The following is a 21,705-nucleotide window of genomic DNA, read 5'->3' on the forward strand; positions in this document are numbered from 1 at the left end:
GGAAGAAAAGTCTGTACTTTAAAGAATCCATAGGAAGAAAGACTAGATCATTCCTCCTTAAGAAACAGGAACAGTGAGATAGAATAAAAACCCAGTTTGATATGGGAAATTGAAATGAGGGCGAACAATGATGGCCTGGGCAAAGTGTGTAGGAGAACATGATGTAATTTGTGTCTGTGAGTTCTCACTGCAGGGCTCTGTGCTGATCAAGGAAACTGATACCAGAGAGAAGAAACCACAGAGTCAAGCTCTTTGGTGGCCATGGGGCTGTGTACAGTGCACACAGGGAAAAGCCAGAGGCAAGAGGAATCAGACGTAGAAAGGATGAGGTTGAAGTGTAGTGTTGAGGCCTGGGAATGGGGGACTCTCTCAATTTGGTGTGTAAGGATTCAGGTGAGGGGAAGGGAGGTGGCAGCGGTGCTAGAAGTCTGAGGAGATAGCTGGAGTGCTGAAGTCACTGAAGTAACACAGGGGATTGCAGGCCAGTCCATGCAGGCTGCGCTCACAGTTCACCAAGGGATCAATAGACAGTGGGGTTCTTTCCTGAAAATCACTTGAACGACTTAGACCCAATTGTAGCATTAGCAGAGTCGGAGTCAATCCACTGCTCCTTCCCCAAGATAAAAAAGCAAAACAAACCCAGCCTAAGGAGACAAGATGATTAGATCTGAGGAATTAGTCAGTGTGGATGTACCTGGTTTCCGGTCTAAAAGCTGCTGCAGGTGATACACTGCCTGTTCATAGTCTTGCTTTCTGAACATGAGGTCGGCCATCAACTGTAAAGATAGGCAGGCTCTAAAAACAGCACTGTACATTTCTACAAAGTATATTCTTTTACACTTGATCTTAGCCAAAAGGCCGAGAAGCGATAAGTATATTCTTTTAATGAAGATTTAGCACTACAATAATATTTATGAAAAACAGTGAGGGATGGAAATTTATAAAAGTTAATCAAGCATGCAAATCGGACGCTCTGCTCACAATTTTCAGCCCCAAATGTTTCAAGTAGTGGCGTAAAAACAAATGTGAAGGCCTGCAGAGACAGCTGAGTGTTTACAAGAGTGCACTGCTCTTGCAGGGGACCCAAGTTCAACTCCCAGCACCCACATGGGGCAGCTCACAAGCACTTGTAACTCCAGCTCTAGAGAGACGCCATGCCTCTGAACTAGGGCGCTGCACTGAGGCGCACACCGCTAGTCCCTTTACACATACACACATACATACAAATGAGGAACATAGTCTTTAGAAACCATATGAGAGGTGCTTAGTATTCCATTGTGCGACTCTAGAGACACCAAAGTGACCGTGAAAGGGATGAAAATAAGCTTAAGTCCTACATATCTTAAATGTAAAACATGGAAGAGCTGCTGGGATTTTCCCGTGTGTTTTAAAGCAAGATGCCTTTTGGTCTACTTAGTTGTAATGGTGAGCTTAAATGAGCTGTGTGCAATGTCACCCGAACAAGATATTTAAAAGCTGAAAGAAGCTTCAACCCATGTAGGAAAAACAACACCACCACCACCAACAAAAAAAAAAACAAAACCAAAAAAATAAACAAAAACAAAACTGTGAAACAGGCCATCGAGAGTGGCACAGTGACACAATGAGGCTTTGTCCTTGCTCCCCAAGAGTCCAGAAGTTCTGCTGACCTTAGTCCAGAGTGTCTGTGTAAGCATGTCAAAGCTAGGATTTACCAAACCATGTGAAGGCCGACCACAGAACTACACCTGTCCCACGCACTCCTTGGGCAGAAACAAAAGAAAGCAAGGTGCTATCTGGACTTGTTATCTCTCCTGTTCCTACATGGCTAATGATCTTTGCTTTTTATTGGTAGACGTGCCCATGATAGAAACATGCTATTCTTCCAAAAGCCAGTAAGAGCAAGACCTCATCATCTAGTAACAGTTCTATGGATAAAATGTGAACATGCCTCACAGAAAATAAAACTCAACTGCCTGTGCAGCAGAGGACTATAGACTGACCATGGTGGCAGGTTCATTGTCCTGGTCCCTCTGGAGAAGCAGCGCACAGTGTCGCAGGGAGGCGTCAAGGTCTTCTTGGGCCAGGTATAACTGCGCCAGTTCCAACATTATCTAGGCAGCAAAATCAAGAGTAGTTATAAACTGGCTTCAAAATAAAATGAGCAAATGTTTACATGACATTAACCTTCATTTGTCTGAAAGTTACCGCAATAAAAGTGCCATGTACAAAAGACAGCATGAACGACAGGCGCGTTCATCACTACTGACTCTTCAGGAAATGACAAAAGGCAGGTGATAACTCACTTGATAAATACAAACAAAAGGTATTGCTGATTTTAACGCAGCATACAGAATTTCAGTACAAACTCCTGTGAAAGGAGCAGGGCAACCTCTAAACATGTTTTCTCATTAGTAAAACGAGAAAGGTGCAGCTAGGTAGACAGTTGCTAAGACACGCTTCTCTGAGCACAACCAGTGTTTCATCTCTCTTAGCCACCACTGAGAAGGAGTCTGCTTGTGGATGTCTTATCAAAAGGTATGCCATCAGTGACCAGTCACTAACGTCCCTTTCACAGTCCCAGCACCAATGTGCCACTGACATACAGATGCTGGAGTGTATGGTATCACTCATCTAACTAAGTCCAACCTCCTATGCCTAGATAGGGGACTAAAAAACAGCTTTAAACTGACTATGAAGGTAAGGAAATTGAAGAGTTGGTTAACATTACTAATTCCACTACAAACTATGTATGTTTGTGAGTGCATCTGTGTGTGTGTGTGAGAGAGAGAGGTCAACATCAGGTGCAGTACCCTGTCACTTTCCATCACATGTTTTGAGACAGGGTCTTTGACTTAATCCAGAGCTCAGCCATCCAGAGAGGCTGAGTGTCCAGCAGCCGCCCCTATGATCCTCCTGCTGTCTCTGACACGCCAGTGCTGGGCTGAAGTGTGTGGTGCTGCACCCAGCTTTTCCTACAGCTTCTAGGTGAATGCAAGGGATCAAACTCGGGTCCTTGTGCTTGGGTGGCAAATACTTCACTCTGCCTTCCTCCAATGTAAGGCACTACTGGGTTTTTTTCTTTGGTTTTGCATTGCTGGAGATTTACCTCAGAGCTGGGCACAGGCTAGATGAACACTATACCGTGCACTTCCACTCCCAGCTCCACATGCATGCTGAAAGTTTTCCAGAAACATGACTGTTTTTATAAACATATTTGTTTTTGCTGCATTTATTTTCTAATCTTCTTTATTAATAATCTAATCAGGCTTCTCCACCTGAGCCGATAGATGGTCCCTGGAATAAAGGCACTTAGCCTTGTTACAACCCTACTGACCTTACTGTCTGTTTCACAGTGAACCAGGGCTTCTCTATAAAATGTAATTGCTTTCTCATAGTCTCGCTGAGCGGCGGCGTGTTTCGCAATCTCTGCACAAATTTCAGCTGCGAAGTGTTTCTGTGAAGGAACTGCATCTGGCTGCTCCATCTGAACTCGCTTCAATATCCGAGCCTGCAGTTCTCGAGCCTAGAAAAAAAAAAGCAAGCGTTAAAACATGAGAAAGAATTGGGAAAGGAAAAGGTGCAATTTTCAACAGTTTATATGGCAGTATAATTGTCCTATAAGATTTATTTGAGTGTTGATGGTCTGTGATAGAACAAACTAATCCTCCTGCCCCGGAAAAAAAAAAGCCTTTTTAAGACAAGCAGCTACCTGCCAATAAACCAGCAGGCAGTATCTGTCCAACCAAAGAACTGCACTATTGAGTCTATATGTTACAGAGATGACCACAGAAGAAGAAAACATCATAAAGGAAACACAGTGATGGAACAATTAGGAAGATCCTTAGATAGTATTGATAAACAATTATAAATGCTAAATGATAATTAGGTCTTTTAGAAACGAAAGGGTGACAAAACATGAATCTACATCATATACAGCAAAGAGTAATTCTGTTTCATGAAATTTTAATTGTTTGTTTTTTTTTCGAGACAGGGTTTCTCTGTGTAGACCTGACTGTCCTGAAACTCACTCTGTAGACCAGGCTAGCCTCAAACTTAGAAATTTGCCTGCCTCTGCCTCCCAAGTGCTGGGATTAAAGGCGTGTGCGTCACCATGCCCGGCTAATTTTAACTTTGATTACATTGCATATATGTTTTCTGTTTTTTGTTATATATGTAGGTATGTATGCGTACACACACACACACATACACGCATACATAGAAAGAAAGAAAATTGCCCACAGTAAGAAAGAAAAAATGAAGAATAAAATACAGACAGTATTTGCTACAGAGGATCATGGCAATGGCCTCAGGGTTGTCCTTGATTTAATGATTTGAATCTTGGAGGTAGCCTCGGTTTATAGTCATTTACCTATCTTATTAATAACATGTCCCTCTTTTTTTATAAATATTGCAGAGGCTTCGATATCAAGGCACAGTCCCAAGCAAGGGCCTTCTTTCTCTGTGCCATCCTATGGCAGAAGGTGAGAAGATCAGAGAACAGGAGGCTGATAGGAAACTTAAGATCTTCCTAGTCTAAGTGAAGCCACTCATGCTGGCGAACATTTTAAACATCCTTCATAGGTTGTTTAAACTCCCAGCTCTCTTTATTGATAGTTAAATTTCTAACACATTCTTTCTAAGAGACACAGTTAAACCACAGCAACTATTCCAAACAAACATAGGTTGTAAGTCTTTGATGGTGGTCATGATGCAATGTCGCTTTGTTTTATAATTTGGGTAGCATGTGATAGTCTAGGAGCTTCTACTTTGTACCTGTAGATCATTTGCTCTACAGACATACTTTGAAAATGTATCAGAATCACCAGCTGAGTGTGAAAATGTTTGTTTGTAAATTCCTTGGTGATACTGATGCCAACAGAAACCATGCCTGCAGATGGCTAGCTGGCCCTCAGGCACTCCACCTGGCACTGCACAGGCTGCTGTTACAAAGAAGCAGGCATTCACAGGTGGGGAGCACCGCAAGTCAGATGAATGACTGGCGGGGCTGATAGTCACTTCATACTAAACAGTGGTCTAAATGTTAAATGAGATTATGAATATAAAGTTGCCAGTTCAGAGATGGGTATATGGACACTTAGTAAGTACGACTATTTTAGCTCCGAGTAACTGAAAACCCTACTCAGCACACGCACTAGTTGCTTTTGCATCTTTATTTTACTGTGAAATAACTAGGGTGCATTATCTTTTATATCTATTTTAAGTTTCTTTATTAAATTATTCAAAATTATATGATCACATCGCTTCCCCCTTCCTCTTCCTCTGGCCAGCTCCTTCTGTGTCCTACCTCCATTCAAACTGGTGGCTTCTTTTTCTCTTGTTTTTATTGCTACATATATGTATAAATACACAAATATACAAATACAACCTGTTGAGTTGCTTTAATGTGGCTCCCTATTCAGAAGCTCTGTGATTTGAATGATAAATTTTATGAATTAAAAGATTTGTAAAAGAATATGCAATTTATGTAACCTGAGTTATATTTTTTCCATCAGCTAAACTTCCAGAAAGGCAAATAGTCTACTGCTGTGCATCTCAATTGTTTAGCTCTTTGAAGAAACTCATTTATAAATGTGTGTGTGTGTGTGTGTGTGTGGTGTATGAGCCAGAGATAGAGAGGGAAACACACACACACACACACACACACACACACACACACACACAAGTGAAAGACCTTGTTATTTTTGTAAGGATAAATAAATAAAAGATAATTGAATAAAATAATTTTGCAAATTTTGTATTTAAACATTTTGTAAAAAATGTTAAGTTGCTGTAAGAATAAATGTAGCTATTGTTAGGAAATATTTTGTATAGAACATATATTTATACATTTATTTTAAAGATTTATTTCTATTTATTTTAAATTATGTATAGGCATGTGTGTCCGAATATCAGTAAATGCATATGACTGTAGGTACCCGAGGAGGCTAGAGATACCTAGTCACTCCCTGGAACTGGAGTTATAGATGGTTGTAATCTGAGAACCAAACTGAGTCCTCTTAACCACTGAGACATCTCTACTGCTCCAACATACATTAAAAATATTAGTATATTATGTTTCTTCTTAGTTTTCAGAAGGATTAAAGCTAAATTAATTTGTTACACTAACAACATAAGCCCGGTTAGCATTCACATTTTAACCCTTCTATATTTTATAATATATAATTCTAAATTCTTTCAACTTTTTAACTTCTAAAGTATAGGTATGAACATTTTTTTTATTTACTTAAGAGTAGAAATATAATTTCTTTTTATCTATAAGTCCATCCAACCAACTCCAATTATACAGTGGTTTTCACAGGAGTAGGAAACAGGATACTGATTCAATCTTGGAGGTCAGGTGGGGTTTTAAAAATGGCTTCTAACTTTCCTTTCTATTTTTGTAGCTTTATGTTGCAAGCCTGATGGCTGCTTCAAAATAAAATACACCATTAAACTGAATGTAATATTAACTTTTACAAAAAAATATACACAGCAAAACTATATACATTGGGTAAAACAAATGTTGAATATAAGAAATATAAACAAATAAAATCCGTGTATACTAGAAAATCTTATCCAGAGTTAAGCTGTGGAGTCAACAGAGAGTGGATAAAGAGGTAAACGTCAGTTAAATAAGAACCCACTGGGCCTATACACTCTGAAAACACAGACTTATTAACACTTTCAGAAGAAATGCTTGATTCATAAAGGACATAGGAAGATCAGTGAAGGACAGACAGGAACAGAGAGCTGTTCCAGGCCATCTGCCCTGAGCAAGAGGAAACTAGGAACAAGAGCTGCCCTGAGTGCTTCTCTGGGATGAGTAACAGAAGAAAATACTCAGGTCTTACAAGTGGCTAAGTCTCAGAGCTCTCTCTTAAAGCTTGTTTATTAGATGTACTGCTTTGTTTTCTGGGCTAGGAAGGTTGTACATGTGGGGTTGGCTCTCTACTCCACCACCAGGCCTCAGGGGATCAAACTATAAGGTGGTGAGTCTCGAAGCCAAGTTCCTCTACGCACTGGCTAACCCATCTTGCTGTTTCTTGCCTCTACATTTCAGGCCATTGGACTTCGAATGCAGTGCACTGTCAGGAGCAGAGGGTCACACCATGGAGGGTGCCATTGGCTTCATCACTGTTAAGTCATAACCTGGTATTCCAGAAGACCTTTGTCCCGATACTTCAATTATCTGTGCCAATTAACAGCTTAAGGTTTTGAGACTCAACAGCTGTGGATAAATTCTGGACAAAGGTGAGGGAGCTACAGTTGGTAGCATATTGGGCCCTGGGTATGGAGGAAGCTAGCTTTGCTGAGTCATGCTGCACTGTTCTCAATGTGAAATTATATCAGATGATACAGGCAAACCAAATATTCACTAGTGATGATGGGCTCTGAAAAATTTAACCTGTTCTTATGATAATTCTGTAATATACAAGAATGTACTGTAGATGTCTAAATACTATATATTTAGCTATCTGGAAATCAGGGACTGGAGAGAAGTGCTTTCAATGGTTTAAGAGACTTGCTCTTTTTGCAGAGCACTTGGGTTCAGTTCCTACCATACACATCAGGTGACTCACAGATGACAATGACTCCAATTCCAGGGGATGAACTGTCTCCTCTAGGTTCCGTGTGTGGCACCCCATGATCATGGTGCATATATAGACAAACAGGCACACACACACACATACATAAAGAACATTAACTAAGAAATAATTAGAGATTAGAGAGAGAAGTGGACAATTGGTAGAACATGAAATCAACTATTAAATAAAAGTACAGGTTGTAGAGAACATGTATGCATAGCAATGCTTACATAACACGCTGAGTTATTACATAATTACCTACTTGTACAAAAGATTCTTTGTTTGGCTTCAGAGGGAAATGAATTGTGTAGTGTTAACTATAAATCAAATTCAAGCAGCCAGTTTGAAAGGGATGAGAGACAGGATGGGAAAGGCAGAGCTGGAGTCAAGGAGAAGGGTAAGCTGAGAGCATTCACCGCAGTCCACACAGCACCCACAGAACACTGAACATGGATAACAGAGCATGGAGGGAAAAATGAACTGAAAGTAAGCTTTAAAAGGTCAAGAAAAGAGAACACGAAGTTTTAAATTTCAAAATAAAAACAAGTTGTAAGATGGTAGATAGAAGCCCAAATATGATCTACAATTATGCTATGTGCAAGCAAATAAAATATCCACTTTGGAAGAACTACGTGCACTCAGCCATCTCTTGATTTTTCATTTTGAGAGAATAACCCAGTGGGATCTTGGAGCTGGACTTCATCTTGTTTTGTAGCGAAAGCAGGCCTTGAACTTGGGTTTTCTTCTTTCCCAGTTTCACAAACAGTTGGGAGTTCAAACTTGTGCTACTAGGCCTGATAATAAATTAAATGTCCCAATGAACAGATTAACAGAAAAAAATTGTCAGAGCACATAAAAAGTACTCATTGTTGGTCTTCAGATTCTCATTATAAGGAAATGGATGTTGAAAGTAAAAACATATTCTGTGCAAACAAGAACCACAAGGAAGCCAGAGCCAGACAGAGAGCTGGTGACCAGGCTGATCCTGACAGAGGGACAGAAGGTAAACAACAAAAAAAACTTGTTCCACAGTTATCTGTCTGACTGTCACACTCGAGCCATGGCATGTGCCATCCTCAAAAAGTCAAATGACATACCACAGTGACACTGGCATATGCTGACCACTCCATAACGCCAGAAACCTATCACCACTGTCCACAGAAACTAGTTCTCAAGCTCATTGTCATAGAGAACAGAAGCAAATGTCAACAAAGCTCAAAGGATTGGGATAGGCAAAGTGTGGTGCCAGCACAGTGCAACTACAGAAGTCAGGGCATGGTCCCCAAACCTGGCAGTCCCAGAGACTGCTGGTTCAGTTTTCATTTCAAGTCTGCAACACTTTATGTTTCTAAAAAGATTTTTTTTAAAACCATTTGTTAAACACAAGAAAATCAAGAATAAGGAAGACCAACATGTGGATACTTCATTCCTCCTTAGAATAGGGAACAAAATACCCATGGAAGGAGTTTCAGAGACAAAGTTTGGAGCTAAGATGAAAGGATGGACCATCCAGAGACTACCCCACTCGGGGATCCAGCCCATAATCAGCCACCAGACACAGACACTACTGCATACGCCAGCAAGATTTTGCTAAAAGGACCCTGGATATAGCTGTCTCGTGTGAGGCTATGCCAGTGCCTGGCAAATACAGAAATGGATGCTCACAGTCAGATATTGGATGGAACACAGGACCCCCAATGGAGGAGCTAGAGAAAGTACCCAAGGAGCTGAAGAGGTCTGTAACCCTATAGGTGGAACAACAATATGAACTAATCAGTAGCCCCAGAGCTCATATAACTGCATATGTAGCAGAAGATTGCCTAGTTGGCCATCATTGGGAAGAGAGGCCCCTTGGTCTTGCAAACTTTATATGCCCCAGTACAAGGGAACACCAGGGCCAAGAAGTGGGAGTGGGTGGGTAGGGGAGCAGGGTGCGGGGAAGGTATAGGGGACTTTCCAGATAGCATTTGAAATGTAAATGAAGAAAATATCTAATAAAAAATTGAAAAAAAAACACCCCCTCAAATTTGTTTGTTAAAGTCATTAAAAATGTGCATACAATTAAGAAGAAAACTTCTTTTTTAAAAAAAATTCTAATAAAGTGGCATCATATAGTTAAAAAGCAAGCAAGCATTCAAGGTAGCCAGAAGGCAAAAGAGTGATTAATAATATTAACAAAAATAAGCCTTTGTGTGATTACCAAAATGGAAGGCAAATAAAACTAAAAATATCAAGACTATGAAAGATACCTTTTCATATAGTAGACACAGGCATTCAGAAGATGTTATTGAACTTGACAACTGAACACATTATTTTTAAAAACATGACCATCTAAATTGACAAAAGAGGAGATTTTAAATGGTCAGCGTGAAATCTATTAAAGTTGAATTAATAAATAGTTTCGATAGAGGAATTGTTGAGGCTTCAATGGTTTCAAAATTGATGTGTCCTCACTATTAACCATCTTCAGGCATTGAATCATTATTGGTTTTGATAACTCTTGTGAGTATTGGGTCAACAGAGTATTTTCTGCCCTCTCCCAGTCACACACACTGTACCTGCTGTAATGCGGCAATCGCGTCGTTGGGTCTCTCCATTTTAGAGTAAACTTTTGCAAGAAGGACTTGGGACCGCCCATCCACCATGAGAGCTGACAACTCACTTACTAAGAATGGAATGCAAAGGGGATAATGTCATCTTAAGCAAATGTCTATATTTCTATACATTAAAAATGTCTTTAAAAGATTTTGACAGTGAAAAACTTAAAATTTTAGACAGAGTATAGCCAAGCCTTCAAAACAAACAAACAAACAAACAAACAACACCAACAACAAAAACAGGATGTCGAATAGTAATTGACTTTTAAGAAAATGAGAGTTGAACAGTAACTTGCAATGGTTTTTAGACATTTATTAACAGGTAATCTCACCACTTACATCGAGATTGCAAATTTTAAGTGTGTAAAGATGTCTGTCTGTTGAAGTCATTAAAATAAAACAGTACCTGGATACAATTACAAATGAAATTGCTTAAATTTAATAAACTAGCATTGTTAATGTCAGAAATTAAAATGCCAATGGGTCTGGTTTCTAGTCTAGGCTCATCTCTAGCTAGCTGTGTAACCCCCCCCCTTTTCTCTTGTAGCACAATACTAACTACCTAGCTTGCTTAAGGTAAGACTTCAAATAAGCCAACTTGTGCTAAATAATCCAATCCAAAACATGTAATGATCGATGGAATACCTTGTGACTTAGGGGTATGTCAGACCCCTAAATGCGGACAAAGTAAGTGTGCTGCACAACTTATGCAGTGTATGATCCAGGCCACATTGTGCTACAAACTTCTATCTCCACCTTGCTCCTGTGGAGGTCAGAGCAGCCCTTGTGGGAGCTGGTTCTCTCCTTCTCTCATATTGGTCCTGAAGTTCAACCTCAGGCTGGCATCAAGCACTTTTACTATCTGACCCATTTTGCTGGCTCAAACACTTGTTTAACATTTCAACCTGAAAAGTAGTGTTTTTTTTAATAATGAATTTAATTTAATTTAAATCTAGGTAACAAAACGTAGTCTATCATGAATCAATTTCCAAAAATGGCAGTTTTGTCATAGTAACTTTACAGTAAGAAAAGCTGTGAAGTGGGCATAAGTAACAAGTTTTCAGCGAGTGTGAAAGCCCATGTACCACTGTCTTATCTCTGGCCCAATTAGAGGGGCAGAGTGGGCGGGGCTATAAAATTATGTAGCTGGATTGATTCTGAAAAGCTTCGGATCACTTCTGGATTCGGAGGCTGTAGCAGGAGTGTGCAGTTGGGGACGGAATCAGCCAGGCCAGCCAGCTCCCATCCTGACCTGGGAGAGACTGGAGATAGAAAGTAGAAGGGGAGTAGTGGGAACACTGAGATTCAGAACTGAGCCAGCAGCTGTGTAAACAGAATGACAGGCACAAGCCAGGAGTGTGATTCTCACCAACTACAAAAGAGAGGAAAATCCATCCCATAATCAGCCTCCAAACACTGACACCATTGCATATACTAGCAAGATTTTGCTGAAAGGACTCTGATATAGCTGTCTATTGTGAGACTTTGCCTTGGCCTAGCAAACACAGAAGTGGATGCTCACAGTCAGCTATTGGATGGATCACAGGGCCCCCAATGGAGGAGCTAGAGAAAGTACCCAAGGAGCTAAAGGGATCTGCAACCCCATAGGTGGAACAACATTATGAACTAACCAGTACCCCGGAGCTCTTGACTCTAGCTGCATATGTATCAAAAGATGGCCTAGTCGGCCATCACTGGAAAGAGAGGCCCATTAGTCTTGCAAACTTTATATGCCCCAGTACAGGGGAACGCCAGGGCCAAAAAGTGGGAGTGGGTGGGTAGGGGAGTGGGGGGGGGAGGGTATGGGGGACTTCTGGGATAGCATTGGAAATGTAAATGAGGAAAATACCTAATAAAAATATTAAAAAAGAAAAAATAAAGAAACCAGATACTAGTATTTATTAGCTGTGGAGACCTGTACATGTGAAGGGAAGTGAGTTGTAGGCTGCTGACTTTAAAAATAGGGACAGTTTAATGCTAATGAATGAAATAACACATGAAATGTGTGTGAAGGTATGAGTATGCCTCAAGCTGTATTCAGCAAACATTCAGTGAGCATTTCCTATACAAACAAAACACAGGTAACTTATATAAAATACATCCTTGTATCTTTACCTACAACCTTAGGCCTTTTTGTGTTTACTAGCTAGATCTGACAGATCCATGCACCCTGTTTGGCATGAGTAAGAAATCACACACTCAATGTATCCATAATTGCGAGGATTTATAGGTCAACTTTATAAAAGCTAAACTAAGACCATTTGGGAGTATTAGAAAGCTTAGGGTAGACTTCTTTACAGATGGAAACATACAAAATGATAGCAAAAGGAAATCAATGGAATGTGACAGGATTTTCCCTGTCCAATTACATTAAAATATTAGTGCAGCAGGAGGCCTGTGATTGGACAGGGAAAAGGGAGGAGGAGCTAAGAGTTGTAGAGACAGAGAGCAGCTCAGGGGAGAGGAGAAGCCAAGATGGAGGCAGAGGTACAGGATGAAGAACCTGAACCAGCATGGCTTTAAATAGGCACAGGTAATCATGGTATCATAAAGGTTAGAATAATTGGGATAATTTGTCTAGACTAGGTGGGCAGCTTTATCATTATCAATTGGTTCTAAAATTACTGTAGTCACATCTTGTGAATTTATTGATAATATAAATCTGATTAGTTAATTATAACCTTCAAGAGTTTTGATTTAATTGGTTATCAGAATGTGGGACCGCCGATTACAGGGGTTTATGGCTGAGAAGGAACCAGTAGAGCCAGAGGCAAGCGGACCATAGGTGAGAACACAGCAACCAGTTGCTGAGTGAGCTAGCTAGAGAGAGACTCAGTAGACCACGCCAGGGCAGAGTTGTAGTGGCTGACTGCAGGATGGTTAGTCATTGCATAGGGTTGGCATGGCAGCCAAGGGAACTCCAGCCCAGCCATAGAGTTGGCAGGCAGAGAATAGACATTGCTGGGATAGAGAGTTGCTGGCAGTAGTGCGGGAAGCCTGCTGGTCTTTTTTTCATATTTCCCCGCAACAATGGAATGAAATTGAGTTTCTTACAGAGTCATATATATGTTATCTATTAAGAAATAAAGCCTTGTATTTGAACAAAATAACTAAATTTAAATTGGCTATCCATTTTGAAGATGGATAGCCACCTATCCATAGAACACCTATGTGGTTGAAAGTTCTTAATTAAAAAACAAAATAAAAAAAAGGCTAAGTAACATCTTAAAAGAGTTTCATAACACTGACTAGGAAAGCTTTTTCAAATATAGCAACTTAGAAATCAAAGGAGGAGGATGGTCAGACACAATATGATAAGGCACAGTAAACAGACCTGGTAAAGAAATACCAGCCCCAGCAAGACTATCTGCCAGATCAAGGCAAAGTATTAAGGCAAAGGGGATGTATTAAAAGCAGCTGTGATCCATAACTACTAAACCTCAGTCGCCAAAGGGGTGCACATGAAAGCAGGGCTGTGCTTTAGCCTCACAATGACTGCTACACATATTTTTTGTTTTGTTTTGTTTTGTTTTGGTTTTGGTTTTTCGAGACAGAATTTCTCTGTATAGCCTTGGCTGTCCTGGAACTCACTTTGTAGACCAGGCTGGCCTCGAACTCAGAAATCCGCCTGCCTCTGCCTCCCGAGTGCTGGGATTAAAGGCGTGCGCCACCACGCCCAGCTTGGGCATTTTTTATCTTTAAGAAAGTATAAACTTTTAGGCAAGGTGGCTCATGAATTTAGGCAGCTGAGAGATACGAGGACTGGTATGAAATCTAGGCCAGCCCGAGCCTAAAGTGAGACCATCCTTCCCTCAGGCAAACAAGAGAAGAGAATGAAGCAACAGTCAATTCCTGTAAGAACACAGAGGTATACAAACCAAAATCTTATCTCAGTTTTTTTTCTTATTTTTCTTCAAATACTAATCAATACTAATACTCTGTGAGTAATACATTCTAGCATGCATGTTTGAAATAGAGGGCTGTATTTGCAAATAAGGAAGGAAATTATAAGACAAAAATTCATCACTACATAATTACACATACACGATAACCTATTGTACATGTGCATATATATATATTATACATATGTGTGTGTATATATTGTATACATGTACATATGTATAACCTATCATACATAGTCTAGTGTGCACATGCATTCCTCAGTTTCCCAAGGGACTGGTTTCAAGCACATCCAGCCAATAAGCAAATCCATGGATGTATAACTATGTTGTGTAGGTGATGCAGTATTGGCACACAACATGCACATGTCCCCTGACACCACTTAAACCATTGCTAGATGACTAATAACATCCAACACAATGTAATGTTACACAAATAGCTCTTCTACTGTGCTAGCTAGAAAAGAGTCAAGAAAAACGTGGTTGGTACAACAGCTTTCCTTTGGAATATTTATGAGCCATGGTTGGTTGGGTCTGTGGATTCCAGAACATTAACTGTAACTGTGTGTGCATCAGAAGAGAGACAGGAGTAGACTAGCTTAGGAAATATGCAGCTGTTAATTGGAGTTTTCTCTGGTGAGTGAGAGAGCAAAACTTTCACTTACTTCAGCAAGCTTTGAATTCTGACATGAGAATCTTAGGTCTTTTAAAAATCTTACAAAATAAACCCCGGACACTTATAAAAATACAATGTGGAAATATTGGGGAAAATATGAATGCATAAATCTTTGTCTAGCACTTTATTCTTCTGAAATATAAGCAAGTATTGAGAGCGACGACTCAGTGGTAACAATGCTGCTAAGCCGCATGCCAACCCTAGTTTAATCCTGGATCCTATTTCCCAAGCTGTCCTCTGACCTACCCGATGGCAAGTGTGTGCACCTGAAATACACACTACAAATCGAAAAGCAGATCAATGTAAAAAAATTAAGGACCAAGTATACACTAAGGATTAAGATATAAGCATATTAGCTGTCATGTGGTTTATGGTATAATGTGGCAAAGCAAAATAATGCCAGTAAAATTAAAAATATTACCAAGTTATAAAACATTAATGCAGATAGTATGAATGTACTGGTATCAGCATATATTTCCTCATATTCTATATGGAGAAAATTGCTGAATAGGTAATACATTTTATTAAATAGGAAAATCAAAATGATCACATTTGTATAAAACACAAATAAAAACACAGAAAATATACATTTAATCACATTCTACCTATATGGAATGTAATAAGAGTAAGCAGAATTTATGGAACAATAGCTGATTTGTGCATTATTATACTTTTATAATGGCTGACATATTTTTTGTGTGAATGTGTGTATGATGTAGAGGGCATAACCAATGTCTGGTCACCCTAACCTTTGAGATAGGGTTTCACTGACCCTGGAGCTGAATAACTTGGTCAGACTATCTGGCCAGGATCAAACAGACATACTGTCTCTTACTTTACCTTTGAGATGAGGGGTATATAGTGTGCCAGGCTTCTTAAAAGCTGTTTAATGTCAGAACTGGGGATCCAAACCTAGGTCTTCAAGGAAGCAGTTTACCATAGAGCAAAGATAAAGATTATAAAAGTGTTGATGTGCTTAAAGACCAGTAATTGTGATTTACATATAGCTTTGTTTTATCATTCTAGAAATTTTATAATTTGTTCTTTTATAGCACAATGGACTATTTATCTGTTAACAGATTTACCTGCTATTAGACTTAAAGCCCACTCACCTGGTAGAACTGAATCTGGAAAAATATACATGAATTCATACAGCCAACCACATGTAAAAATATCGAGAAAATCAATATGCAATTCTGTATTATAAAAATAAATAGCCCAGATTTATCAAGTAAATGGTTTTTTTGTCATCCAATCATAAAGACTTGCATACCAGGATCATGAGCTAGAGAATGCTGGAGCACTTTCTCTGCTTTCTCGTACAGCTTCAGTCTCAGTAGCAGCTCGGCCAGGTCATAGCAAAGGCAATTCTGCTGTCCACTTTTCAGAGCGGCTTCATAATAGGTGATTGCCTAAACAAAGCCCATGTCAATTAGGTTTAATAAGAGCACAGAGACTTCATACAGCCAAGGCATAAGGCACATCTATAACCAGAAATAATATATTAAGTATTTAGGCATGTATCCGTGCTGTCAGTGAAGTATGCCGCTTTTCTTAGGGAATCATAGCAACTAGCATCCTTTTTTAAACAATCAAGGGATAACGAACAGTTCTTGGCAAAAATATTTCTCTGGAGATTATTCTAAGGTAAGCAAGCTTTCTCAAATGCATCTGCTTTCCTAGTTGGTGCACATAAACTTAACAGTGACCAGGACTAGCAAAAGAACACACAGTCGAGGGCAATCCTTTATCTCTACTAGAAACAACAGCAACAGCACAACCACCTTAAAGCACATAGCTTGGCCAAGCTGGTGCAGCAGAAAGGAAATGGCTAGGCTACACTACACTGTACATTATACAATGTGATATTAGTGACCTTATGGCCATTATTTGGTTGCAAACACTGAGATATAAGAAACGCAAAGGAAAAGGTAGCATCAAAACAATCTCCACAGAGTGTGGCACTGGAGAAAGTGAGTCCCCAGGAAAATCTAACGACACAAATACCAGTGTGCTCACCCAAATGTGGAGATTAAAATCACCAAAGATGTGGAGGGTGGCAGCTGAAGACTTCTCTAGAGCAGGTCTCGATCGACTTGGCCCACTAGGTGTATCATACTAGGTGTGAAGCACTTACCTTTGAGTAATTGTGAGTTTTGACAAGTGCTTTTCCAATTTTTCTTGCCAGTGTTCCATCTTTGGGGTTCTGATTGAGTGCTTGCTCATAGGCCACTATGGCTTCTTCTGGCTAACATTGTCAAGACACAAAGAACAAACTTTAACAAACAGCTTAAGTAAGCCCATTAAAGAGCAACGTTTTAAGAACATATATGAACAATATAAATATAAAGTATGCAATTCCAGATAAGTGACTGAAAAGTGGCCAGATATTCCTCATTGTAATTAGACCCACAATAGCAATCATTATAACAGTCCACCTTTCTGTTTAGAGGAGACTCCCATTCTTCTAGGACCATCTCTATTGGATATAGGACAATCATTGAATTAAGTCAAGATTTTAAAAATATTGTAGAAGGTAACCTCTTATTGCCACCATCAGAACTCAAATATTAAACACAATGAAAAAGCCAAATTCCTTTTAACAGAGAGCTACACTTATTGCAGAGTTCTATAATTTTTTTTATCTGAGTTCTGCAGAGTTAGATTAGAAATTTTACCTCTTGAATGTTCATGTACGCATCGCCAAGGAGCAGGAAAGACCGGGGACTGGGCATTCTCTCAGCAATTTCTCTGGAATTAGACCAATACTACTCAGTTTACTGAAAATAGGCAACATTTACAAACCAGTAAGATAAGATGTCAGCTTATTAAATTCAAGTATACAGTGGCCCTCAGAATACAGCCAGTCATATAATCTTGTTAAAAGCCACATTCTGTACATGCATCTATGTTATATACTGAAATACATTTTTAATTGACTCTTTCCATTTTGTGACTTGCATGGAGCAGAGTGAAGGTAGACAGCAAACATAAACCCTCATGTTCCAGGCCTCCCTACCAGGAGGAATAGACTGTATTGTCCTTCTATACAATCCACGCTCTCATCTTCAAGGGAAAAGCTATGCACTGAAGTATCTTAAAAATACCAGGTCTTATGCTTCAGTATCTGCTGCTTACGTATTTGAAGCAACCAGAGTAACGAGTCTTCTGCTTCACTGTCCAATGTGCTACAGTTAAAGTTTACAACACTGCGTTGGGCTTCTTGTGCAGCATTAAATATATCTTATTTAACTGCTTGAAACCTCTACCGATAAAGGTAACTATTACTTCAACTTTACACATGATGCCAAGAATTCATGTCTATGCAAATGAATCAGATTTGTCTGAAACAAACCATACTTTTCATTATTACATCACATAATTTCATTATTACATCACAGCACATCCAAAAGAAACTAAACCTTTTGGGTTTTGTTTGTTTTTCTGGGTTTTTTTGTTTTTGTTTTTGTTTTTGTTTGTTTGTTTGAGATAGGGTTTTTCTGTGTAGCCCTGCTGTCCTGGAACTCACTCTGTAGACCAGGCGGGCCTCGAACTCAGAAATCTGCCTCCTCTGCCTTTCAAAGTGCTGAGGTTAAAGGCGTGCACCATCACAGCCCTTATTTTGCTTTTTGGAGGCAGAATCTGACTACAAATTCTCATTGGCCTGAAACTTTTACATAGGGCAGGCTGCTCTCAAACTCATCCACAGCAATTCTCCTGCCTTAGGCTGTTTAGTGCTACAAACCACCATACTGGGCTCTCTTAAAAACAGTGTAGAAGCATACTTTCATATTTACACTCCTCCACCACCAACAGAAGATGCTGGTTTCTCTGAATGCTTAATACTTACCAAGAATCTGAGCAAACTTCTTGGTTAGAACATTAGATAACTCTGATAGCAAGGGCTGACTTAGTCTATTCACTTCTAGCCACACACCCCAAGTGTGTCTGTAAAATTACTGTTTCATTTGTGCTGAAGAATAGCAACATGTTTGCATGTGTGTCCCAGTAACTTTGATGACCGTGGTTTGACAAAGCTATTGAAGTTATGCTCACTCACAAAAGAAAAGGTGAATCCACACCTTGGAGGTTGCCACATATTAACTTATATTTTCCTCTTCTACAGCAGATACACCACATATTAAATATGCCTGTGTATCCCCTGGATTACTGCTGTATAATGTTGTCATCAGAGTACATCTATCTCTTGTTTTTTCTTTACACAAACCAATCTAAATTTTTGATTTAGATCAGATATAAAATGAGCATTTGATGACAAGATTTGCGAAACTACCTGGCCACACTTGGCCACACACTGAAGCAATGGTAGTTCTGTTTTAGGGTAAACCCCTTGATGAGAGTGGTCCCGGGCAGAAGGAAGATGACCATTTCCAGACAAAGATTTGTAAAGAATTTGTGACATACATGACAGGTATAGAAAGTAACCATGCTGGTTAATTTCAGGAGAGAAGTGTGGGATGCAAGGAACCGCTTACCTGTAACAAGTGATATACAACATTTTCTCTTTCCTATGCTTCAGATAAATATCTGCCATCTTTTCTTTGGCCTCTATAAAATAAGGCTGTTCGGTTGTGACATTTCGAAGCATGCTTAATGCACGATCCGTATCTCCTTGGGCCAGAGCCAGGTCTGCATTAGCAATAGTGACACGTAATTCTTCACAAGTTCCCGAAAACTCATGGATGGCATCCTGTAAAACCTTTGCTGCCTCGTGCTGTAATGCGAAAATGAAAGACTGTTCAAAATAGGCGATGAGTTACCCAAAGAGGAGATTCACCTACCGAAACACAGTGACTAATAATCCATGTCAGTATATGCATGGTATTTAAAAATAAACAGATGCAATTTTAGGGAAAGTCCTCAAATTTAAAAGTCTAAAACCAGGTGAGACTATAAATATTAATTAAATGGCTGGGTTTTTGGTTTTTTTGTTTGTTTTCTTTTTGTTTTTTTTTGGGTTTTGTTTTTAACAACCAAAATAAGAGTCCCTGCTATTATTTTGGAACAGAATTGTAAATTGCATGAGTGCATTTCATGGTGGCCAACATAGGCACACTGAGAAAGTTGTCCAGGAGCAAATAACAGTTAACTCTCAGGCACTTGCAAAATACACATTTTAATGAAAAGTAAGGAAAAATAAGTTGATAACATTTGACAGTTTGTCAAGGGACCTCTCTATATTACATACATGTATGTAGAAAATTATTCAACTAGAAATATGGATCTATGTATTCCATGTTACATCAAAGAGTAGGGAATTAAGTACAAACGTGCACACACACACACCAACGCTCCAGTCTGAGTTAACATACCTGTTCTCCATTTAAGCGGTGGACCTCCACCAACTCCAGGAAGATGGATAACCGGTGGCTCGCGTCCACCTCAGTTCTGTGCTTTGATTTCGAGGAGGCTCTGCTTCTCCTCATTCCTGGCAGGTTCATTGCCATGTGCAGAGTTTTAATTGCTTCTGCTACTTCTCCCATTTTCTTTTGTGACTGTGCTTTGATTAAATGATATAATGGGTACTCTCTCACCTGAGAAACAAATGACCAGCTGTTCTTTGGAGTGCATACAATGGAAATAAGAATGTATGACCAATCAAATAGGAGATGAAGACCTGGAGTACAGCTCATTTGTGAGCATATTCTCAAAGCATGTTTCTGACCTCTTATTTTTCACTTCCTAATCTTAATTTTAAATAAAATTTTCATTAGAAGGACTTGCAAATAATATAAAACCTCACATACTGAAATTAACCAGGCTCAAACATTATACATCTCAATGAAGCATACAGTTGGAAGCCTAACCATGCTGATTCTAACATCCAGGGAAACTGTCCATCCAGCCTCTTTTTCCTTGAATGTCAAATAGAACAAGTGAGTGTTTCCTGATAGGCTACCAAAAGATCCTAAAGTTTGCATTTTCAGTAAAGGGATGACTTTATTTGAGTCTCCTCTCCTAGTGATATGCCTCTTAGATTTCTAGGAAAAAGGTTTTCATTTTTACTCTTGTAACTTTCAATACTATAAGTCACAAAGCATTTTCATTGAACACTGGCCTTTCCTTTTCATCCTACTCCAAAATACAGACTAAAGAGCCTTCCACTGTACTTCACCTGTAAACATAGAGGACATGGAACAAACTAGAATGAGCATATGAAGACAAGCCAGAGGAGACGGCCTTCAGGGCAGTGGTGCGAAAGCCACCAAAGAACCAGGAGGCCCAGTCCTCCATGTATACCTGCAGAGCTAGAGAACACTCACACCTTACTCCTCTCCCCCAGAGACTGATGAGCGGAACACAGGGGACCCCCAATCTAGACATCTACTGTCCTCAGAAAAAGCAGGAATAAATGTGGACTCTTAGAACTTGACATCTCTAGCTCATATGATGGTTTTCCCATGAGACCTGGAGTGAGCCATGGGCTTAAGGCTTCCTTCCATGAGCCGAAAAGCAGCTCATATTCACAGAAAGTAACTGAACTTTCCTGCATAGTAACAAGGGTTTCTAGAACTTACTAACTAAATACTGTTCATTTCCAACATTAATGTGTATTCTTCGACAATGAATCTAAAAAGAAACTATGGGAAAATAATTCTAGGAGGTTGCTGAGCTTAACAGTACTTAACAGTACTCCTAATACTTGGGATGGTGGAGGCAGGAGGATTGCTGTTAATTTCTTGACAGGCTAGTCTACAAAATGAAACTAAGGCCAGCCTGACCTACAAAGAAAGATACTGTCTCTAAAAATAGAAGAGAAAGAAAGAAAGAAAGAAAGAAAGAAAGAAAGAAAGAAAGAAAGAAAGAAAGAAAGAAGGAAAGAAAGAGAGAAAGAGAGAAAGAGAGAAAGAGAGAAAGAAAGAAAGAAAGAAAGAAAGAAAGAAAGAAAGAAAGAAAGAAAGGAAGGAAGGAAGAAAGGAAGGAAGAAAGGAAGGAAGAAAGGA

The 21,705-nt window shown here is 39.5% G+C and overlaps 1 protein-coding gene across 3 annotated transcripts in view; it reads right to left on the minus strand.

Annotated features, from left to right (window-relative positions):
• Ttc21b (tetratricopeptide repeat domain 21B) overlaps positions 1 to 21,705 on the minus strand; it is a 75,633-nt gene that overhangs the window by 22,218 nt on the left and 31,710 nt on the right. For all 3 annotated transcript variants that reach the window (XM_021155663.1, XM_029474291.1, XM_029474292.1), the window contains exons 14-22: positions 20,074 to 20,295; positions 19,237 to 19,475; positions 17,419 to 17,491; positions 16,878 to 16,988; positions 16,014 to 16,152; positions 10,127 to 10,233; positions 3,317 to 3,505; positions 1,983 to 2,093; positions 695 to 776 (exon numbers count right to left, since the gene is read on the minus strand). In XM_021155663.1, the coding sequence (XP_021011322.1) occupies positions 695 to 776; positions 1,983 to 2,093; positions 3,317 to 3,505; positions 10,127 to 10,233; positions 16,014 to 16,152; positions 16,878 to 16,988; positions 17,419 to 17,491; positions 19,237 to 19,475; positions 20,074 to 20,295 (1,273 nt within the window). The remainder of the gene's footprint in view (positions 1 to 694; positions 777 to 1,982; positions 2,094 to 3,316; positions 3,506 to 10,126; positions 10,234 to 16,013; positions 16,153 to 16,877; positions 16,989 to 17,418; positions 17,492 to 19,236; positions 19,476 to 20,073; positions 20,296 to 21,705) is intronic.

This window comes from Mus caroli, chromosome 2, assembly GCF_900094665.2.
Source record: "Mus caroli chromosome 2, CAROLI_EIJ_v1.1, whole genome shotgun sequence".
NCBI lineage: Eukaryota > Metazoa > Chordata > Mammalia > Rodentia > Muridae > Mus > Mus caroli.